At 53.3% G+C, this 8,394-nt stretch overlaps 1 protein-coding gene across 1 annotated transcript; it reads right to left on the reverse strand.

Annotated features, from left to right (window-relative positions):
• Nucleotides 1–209: 209 nt before the first annotated feature.
• On the reverse strand, nt 210–8,055 carry CUNH10orf82 (chromosome unknown C10orf82 homolog). The gene is made up of 6 exons (XM_032423451.1): nt 7,662–8,055; nt 5,270–5,335; nt 2,740–2,958; nt 1,134–1,320; nt 528–628; nt 210–406 (listed from the first exon to the last, which is right to left on the reverse strand). Exons 2-6 carry the CDS (start codon nt 5,322–5,324, stop codon nt 261–263), a joined length of 708 nt encoding a protein of 235 aa, XP_032279342.1. The 5' UTR covers nt 5,325–5,335; nt 7,662–8,055; the 3' UTR covers nt 210–260.
• Nucleotides 8,056–8,394: the final 339 nt, after the last annotated feature.

Below are 8,394 nucleotides of genomic sequence, written 5' to 3' on the forward strand. Positions count from 1 at the left end.
CATAACCTAGAAACCCGTCCCCCATAAAAACCTTCAGCATGCTGAGAAGTATCCTCTTTATTCCCACACAATGAAAGGTCTTTATCATTCATGACATGCTATTGCCAAACAGACAGGGTGCAGGTGGCCATTGAAAGGATTCTTAGGTTTTGAAATTTCCCTAGTGCCTGTTGGGTGTGGGTGAGGGGCTGGTTCTCACGCAAGAATGGTGAGCTTCTGAGCCCCCCTTTAAGTTCACTCTCCCTGGGAGGCTGTCTGCGTCAGCTTTCTGCATGCTTTGCTGAGGACAGTGGCTCGAGATAAATCTTCCCGTTGCACGATATATTTGTCCTTTGGGCACAGCCACACGTCCCTGGAGGTCTGGGGTCCTCTGTCAGCGGTCTTCCGTGGCCAAGACAGCTCCCACCTGGAAGAGAAACCATCCTGACCAGTTGCAGGCCGATGGCCCAGCTAAACAGGGAGGCTACTGCAAACATTTCATCCCCTTTTTAAAAGTAGTGGGAAAGAAAGAAAGAGCACTCCCTTACCTGGGAGAGAAAAATCCGGATATTTGGGCAGCAGCCCTCCATGCTGCAAAACTTCTGGAGAAGGGGCAGGAGGAGGTTGTGTGGACCCATCTCCATATATTCTAAAGGACAAAAGTCATAGGCTTACTCCTCTTTTTAATAATAAAGAGAAGAAATTTAATCTAGGTAGGTCCTGTGTGAGCACAGCAGGTTACTTTCTAGTCCTGACGATTTATCCTAAACTTAAAGGATTATCATATCTCCATTTTGCAGAAGGGAAAACTGAGGCCAAAGAGCCGCCCTCTGCAGGGCCATACCATGCCCCTCCCTCAGTGCCCTCGGGCCTTAGGTTGCCGCCAGGACAGGTGGCCCTGTGGGTTTTTACTCCCGGCTTCTTCCCTGCAAACCAGCAAAGACCACAAGCAGGGCTTCTGGAGAATGCTGGGTGAGGTGGGATGGGGAGTGGAGGGTGCCTGCTTACCGTGAAGGCCCTGCTATTACCAACAAGGCAAACCAAACAAAAAAGCAGCCCTAGAGCTGGGATGGGGCATCTGCGAACCCCCTGGCCCAGCATCTGCTCTGGCCCTGGTTCTTGTCACCTGCGGCTGTGCCCCACGCCGGACTCACCCCTCAAATGGCTTCAGGTGTGCCCTCTTGGCCTGCTCCACGATGCCCAGGAAGTCCCTGTAGCAGTTTCTGGCCATGACAGCATATCGCGTGGCACAGCCCAATTCGGTGACCCTGGCTCTCGGGAGGTAGCCAGCCCAGCCAGGGATCGGGGGCTCCTGGAAAGGTTTCTTTATGTTTTTGCATTCTGTAAAAAGATACCATGCTTCCTGAGGGCTTTGAGAAGCCACACAGTGGGTGGTGGTCCCCAGGTAGCTGGCACCCCAACAGTTACCCCAGTGAACCCCTAGGCTTCTAGAGGCCCTAAGATCAGCTACCCCTGGATGGTTGATTCTGTGTGCCAGGCACCTTGGTAGGGGCTTTACGAACACCCTCTGAGTTCCTGCTCTCACGCACTTTGAGGGGCTGACACCATTATTGCCTGTACCTTATGGAACAGGACACTGAGACTAAGGTCTTTAAGAAGAGGTTAAGAGAGTCTTGGCCAAGGTCACATGACAAGGAAGTGGTAGGGCCAGGCTTCAAACCTGCGTCTGAGTCTCAAGTTCTTTCTCTTCAACAGATCCTGCTCCTCTCTCAGATTAATAAAAAAGCTTCACACATTGCTCTTTTACAGTCTACAGAAAAGAAGCAGGAGAAGCATCCAGGTCAGAAGAAAATACATCAGACTCAGCCCCAGGCATCTGCCTTCAGGTCATGAAATTGACCTGGCGGAATTTCCCACTGGTGAGATGAAAGACCCTGCCCGCCTGTCTCCTCCAGGGGCTGTCAGAACAGAATCAGGCCACTGAGTCCCAGAATTTCAGAGCTGGAAGGCACCGTGGGGAACATCTAGTCCAACCTTCCCTGCACTGGATGAAGGAACTATAGCCCAGAGAGGGGAAGCGATGTGCCCTAGGTCACACAGCAAATAGTCACAGAGCTGGGCTAAATCTCAAACTCTTAGGCAGATGTTCTTTGTTATGGCTCAGAAAACTTTAAAGCCCAATAAACATGTGAGTCAGCTGCCCCAGACAACTATAGTAATAGTAATAAAGACAGTTCTGGAGTCCATTACTTCTCCGATAAGCCTTTAGACCTTAAAAAACGGTCCAGGGCAAATCATCGTGGTGATTAGCCTTATAGAATCACATCGTCAGTTGTTTTTGTCATTGTTATTGTGGTTGTTATTCAGTGCCTGCCAGAGCTGGGTTCCAGCTGAGGTCTACCTCAGACAAGGACCACTGCCTCTGCAGACTCACTTCCCCCATCTCTAAAATGGGAATAATAGTATCGATGTCGTGAAATAATGGTGCCCAGCACAGAGAAAGCAACCCCAAAGCGTACATACTGAGACAGCAGGTGCAGTCTGAACGTTCGTGGCCACCTGCAGGGGGGAAGGGGGTCCCCGTTTGCAGCCCCCTCTGGCCTGACCAGGACCGTGTCCCTCTCCCCCAGGAGATGTTTCTTTCTCATCGTATGAAACCAAGCCTTTCCGCCTTGCACCACACCGCCTGGGGATGCAGAAGTGGGTTGGAGTCCGTGCTCCTGGGGCGGCTCAGCGGGCTTGCCGGGCCCTGCACTTGGGCCCCAGGAGAAGGGGACTGGTTTCCAGGGGGACCGGTACCCAGACTCAGAGGGTGGTATTGCCGATAATACTGGTGCAGCGCCCGCAGGACGGTCTCCTCGGAGCAGACGGGCTTCAGCCTCCGGGCAGTGGCCACCGAGCAGCGAAATTCCTCCATCTGGTTTTTATAGTGCTGTGTGCTCTCCTGGAAGATCTTCAGACAGTGGGCCATGTTGTCCTTGCTGGTGGCTTGCTGGCAGCTAAGGTAGGGCACGAAACCTGCAAGAGCCAACAAATTGCAGCCTTCAGCGAGGCCGTCGGAACCTACAGAAGCTCCCGAGAATCTTAGCCCACTCCTTGGCATTTCTTCCTTGGCCGACAACACTGCATTTTCCCAAAGGCCATTAATACAAGCAGGGCTGTTGTTTGCACTGCACTGGGCCCTCCCAAGGCCACAAAAAAAAATGACCTTGGAGCTGGGGAGGGAAGGCCCATTTCAACAAAGACGATGACAGTAATATTCTTTGATAGCAAAGCCCCTGATGTCAGTCTGAACAGCAAATGGGGAAAGCATTTAATGGGCCAAAATGATAGTCTGAGGAGTAATTGAAATTATTCATCTTTTTAGAGAGAAAGCTTATTTTCCTTGACACTTCCCAAATGCAATTTGGGATCTTTTTTTGTTGGACTATCGGGAAATTGCGGGCTTATTAAAAGCTGAGACCTATTACACAAAAAAGGTAAATTCATTATCTCTGGGGCCGACCCCCTAGAACAATTTTTTACCATTTCCCACAAAATAACATATAATCATTACAATTAGTATGGGTAAAACACAAGTATTTATTTAAACTGGAGGCTGAATCCCAGGGCCTACACTATCGTCACAATAAAACTATTTTTTGAAAGAACAAAATGAAGAAAAATTGGTTAAGAACTTGGTTTTCAAGGGCTAAATAAATAAATACCTCTCGCTCATTACTGAAGCCCAACATTGTGCCTGTGTCCCTAAAGAAAACCTGACTTCAGAGTCAAAAAGCAACGACCCTGCCTCCCACACCCTACAAGAAGCCACCTCTCGAAGAATCTAATTACTCGACTGTTCTCGAAGTCCTCCCCCCACCAGCCAGGCTCCTCAACCCTGGGGCAATTAAAAGATACCCTCGTGTTGCGAGGGGAGATCGTAGAAACCGAACGGTCCTGGAAAAACTTTATGTAATTGTATATATGCACACACACAGAGGAATTCAAGCTACCTTCGAGGAGTCTTACTAAGGGCCAGGACGATCTTAGGAGAAATCTATCATTATCCCGTGGAGAGGATTGAAGTTGTGTCTCTCGAATAGATATGTCCAAGTCCAAACCCCTGGGTCCCATGAATGTGACCTTACCCGGAAATAGGGTCTTTGCACACATCATTAAGGATCTGGGAATGAGATTATCCTTGACTGGGGATGGGCCCTAAATCCAACCGTCTCTGCCTTGGTCCACTGTCTACATCTGGCCGGCTGGCTGGGCCAGGACAGGCACTTTTGATTTTTAGGACACTTGTTGAAAGCACTCCGTTATAAGAGAAGGGAGAGGGCGATCTAAGAAAAAGACACAGAGGTGCAGGGCAGAAGGCCGCATGAAGAGCCATGTGAAGACAGGGGCAGAGATTGGAGCCATGCGGCCACAAAGCCACGCAACAGCTGAGGCCACGAGAAACTGGAAGAGGCAAGGAAGGACCCTCCTCTAGAGCTTTTGGAGAGAGCATGGCCCTAGCAACACCTGGGTTTCAGACTGCTTGCCTCCAGAACTGTGAGAGAATAAATATCTGTTGTTTTAAAGAGCAACCCTAAGAAACTAATACACCCATTTAATAGAGATTTTTACTTACCACAGAAAGTAAGCAGCTCTTACAATCACATACATCGAGGCCGAGCAGGGACTGAAACCTCGGTTTGGTAACAACTCAAAGCTTGTTCTCTTAACCAACCAGTAGGACCAGGGGTGAGGCTGGGCGACCTTGGAATAGTCCCCGTGCCTCTCCTCTCCTAAGAACACCTTATGTGAGAGCTGAGGGCCCATGAGGACCACCTGGTTTGTCACAGAGATGTGACTTAGTAAGTTCTCAGTAGCCCAAAAGCCCGAGGAGGAGAATCTTTAGGTAGGATGGCCAACTGTTTGCCAAGGACTTAGGGGTTTCCTGGGACTGAGGACTTTCCAGACAAACCGGGGCACTTGATCACTCTCCCTCTAGGGGACCCAGGAAGGAATGGGACCCTAAGAACAGCCCTCGTGCAAGACTTGAGAAAGCTCAACTTGGGAAAAAGGACAGGGCCTCGGCTTATTCATTGTGTCTATCCCTTATCTTGGCCCCGAAACCCTGAATACATATTAAGTGCTTCCTGCATACCAGGCCATGTCCTGCAAGATCTGGCCTAAGTTATATCTCTCCACTCGTCAGAACTCAGTGATCAGCCATCTTCAGCAAGGGAGGCTTTAACAAGTGTATTAAAAAGCTAAAGTGCCCGTACTGCCCAGCCAGTCAGAAAGACAGGGACAGTGACCAGGACCAGGCACATCCCCAGGGCACACCACCACTTACCACTGTAGCCTGGTGTGATGGGCAGATGTCTCATGAAGGTCTCGGAAGACTCCATGATTTCGCTCGCTGTTAACGAAGGGAAGAGGGAATGAAACGATCTCATCCAATGTCCCTGCCTCAAAACTCACTGTGTGTGTGCTGGAGCCCTTGGGAGTAGAATGACCCCAGCAGGGGGCTGGGACAGAGAGGAGCACCGCCACCTTCACGCAGAACCGGAAGACACTGTTGGCGTCAGTTATAAAAACGAGGGGCGTTCACCTTTTACATGAACTTAGATACAAGTGTGCAGATGCCCGTCCACGAGCGTCTCCCCTCCTGGGACCTCCTCCACCCACCCAGCCTTCCAGCCAGCGAGCCAGCCCGCCCGCCGTCGTGAACGGTACACACACTGTGGCCAGCAACTGTGATGAGGTTAGGAATGTAAAGATGAGCGGGACCCAGAAGCCCCCCTGTGAAGCCCCTGACCCTCAGAAGAAGGAAGAGATGAAGCACTCCCACCCCCAGAGCCTTTCTTTCTCCAGGGGGAAAAGGTCGCACTGGGGATGTCTGCTGCCCCCCTCCCACGCCCCCCACCACTGTCAGGACAACGGGCAGTGTCTGGAGACATTTTTGGTTGTCATGACAAGGGGATGGGGTGCTATCTAATGAGTTAGAGGCCAAGGATGCTGCTAAACATCCTACAAGACAGAGGGCAGCCCCACAAAGAAGAATTAGAATAGTTCTGGCTGGAAGGGCTCAGAAGTCCCCAAAGGTCGGCATGGAGTCCAAGATGGGTGAGCAGAGGGTGGTGGTGGGGGTGGATCACCTGACATCGGGTTTATGTGGCTGCTGCATCCCCAGCCAGACCCCGTCCCCCTTCCAGGATGGCTTCTGGTCCCCCCCAAAGGAACAGGTCCTGCATCTGGGCATCTGTTGATGCTGCTGAAAGCCAGTTCATCTCTCAAAAGTGAGGCCTTGGGGGCCACGGCGGGTGGTCTCAGGGCTGGTGGGGAGGGCCACGGTCCACGTTCAGTCAGCAGTGCTGGGAACTATAAACACGCTCAGACAGAGCGCTCGCTCCGACGCAGCTGATGCGGGACCGCACTCCTGTTCCATCCTCCGTGCCCTAAGGGTTAGTTCCCCTTTGAGTCCCCCATTTATAGATGAGAAAAAGAAGGCACGGAGAGGCTAACTTGTTTAAGGGTTCTCCCATCCAAGGAGGTATGAACGGACGGACGACATCTAATTCTGAGGGCAGCATTATGTTATCCAAAGGCGTGGCCCTGGGGAGGGGGCTCAGTCCGGTGAGGGTGGGTGGCAGCCTGGGCAGCGGCCTGGAGAAGGTGAAATCCGAAGGGAGGAGCGTGGAGAGGACGTGTGCTGGCGGTGGGGGCCCGGAGGGGTCGGTAAGCTCCACCACAGCCCCTCCCCCCCGCCCCCGCCTCCTGTCCCGGGGCAGCCGCACTCCCGCGTCCTCACCTGGGCCCGCCGGCCGGGGTCTCCGCGAGCCCGGCCTCCAGCCCTCCAGGTCTCCCAGCCTCTGCCGGCGCTCCTGGCCTTTGTGCGCTCACCCCGCCCCGGGGGGAGGGGAAGGGAGGGGGCCCGGACCCGCCCCGCTGCCCCTCCCCCTCGTCCCCCCTCCCGCACTGGACCGGAGCCCGCCCCGCGGCCCAGGGGGCTTGGGGCAACCCTAGTCCATCCATGTGGGGGCGCTTCCCCTTGCTGCCCGCTCAGCGTCAGCCCCAGGCGTGAGATGCAGGGGTTTGCCCAACCAATACCAGGCCTCTGAAGCTGTTCTCCGTACATGGTCTCCCCCCACTTGGCCCCTCTGGGTTGTGGAACTGGGGGGAGCCCTACGCGAGAGGATCTAGGTCAAAGTCGCCTTTTCTGCTGTCGACCCTGGGGCGGCCTGGGGCGGGGGAGGGGAGGTAAGAGGGTTGGCAACCGGCCTTCCTCCTGGATTCAGGGCAGTGTGAGGGGCTGGCAGGGGAGCGGCAAGCAGCCTGGGAGGGAAGGAGAGGCCCGTGTGGGTGGTGACTTCCCTTCACACACCTAAAAAAAAAAAAATTGGGGCCACACGACTGGGGCCCCCAGTCCTCTGTCTTCAGATGGTGGGGACAGGGAGGGGGATGGAAAGGGGGCAATGAGCCAAAATGAAGAGGGGGGTGCCAGGGAAGTGGAGCCAGACCATTTTCTAATCATCCTCATTTGATGGGAGCTACAGGGGGCCTGAGGCTTCCTCCCCCTGCATTGAAACCAGGATGCCCACTGAGTGACCGGGGCAGCAGGAATGAGGGCCTTTCCAGACAGCTAGTCCCAGTGGGGCCCTGTACTCCAAACAACTGAAACCTGATCACCCCAGGGCACTACTTTCCCACAGATTTGTTTGTGTTGCTGCCTCTCCCAGCCTTACCTGCCTCTACTTCCCCGGAGCTGAAATTCAGATGAAGGCTGGTGAAGCTGCCCACTTAGGAAGAACCCCTTTGAGTCCCCTTCAGTGTCCTTAGGACTCCACTACAGACTCTCCGGAAGCTCCTAAAGCCAGCTCTGGAGGGTGACCCGGACATAGAGCCTGGAATAAAGATGAAGCGGCCAGCGGGCCATGCCTGCCAGGATGGGAGGGCTAGGCACCAGGCCTCGGCCCTTCCGCGTTGTCTTCAACCACCTGCATCTGGGTCTGGTGCAGTTGTGTGCCCCCACCCCGGCTCATCTGCCTTCTGTCTGCCTAGACCACTTTCTGTAGCTTGGAGGAAAAAGGGGCTCAGGAACATGGATGGAGCCTTGGTTCCCAGCAAACAAAGGAGCCAGTCTTGTTGGAATGAAAGTTAATTTTAAAAAGCTTATAACATTGGGCGCCTGGGTGGCTCAGTTGGTTAAGCGACTGCCTTCGGCTCAGGACATGATCCTGGAGTCCCGGGATCGAGTCCCGCATCAGGCTCCCTGCTCCGCGGGAAGCCTGCTTCTCCCTCTCCCACTCCCCTTGCTTGTGTTCCCTCTCTCGCTGTGTCTCTCCCTGTCAAATAAATAAAATCTTTAAAAATTTTAATAAATAAATAAATAAATAAATAAATAAATAAAAAGGCAGATATTACAAATGGTCAATAAGGGGGCGCCTGGGTGGCTCAGTTGGTTAAGCGACTGCCTTC

This window comes from Phoca vitulina, unplaced genomic scaffold (genome assembly GCF_004348235.1).
Source record: "Phoca vitulina isolate PV1807 unplaced genomic scaffold, GSC_HSeal_1.0 scaffold28, whole genome shotgun sequence".
NCBI classification, from domain to species: domain Eukaryota; kingdom Metazoa; phylum Chordata; class Mammalia; order Carnivora; family Phocidae; genus Phoca; species Phoca vitulina.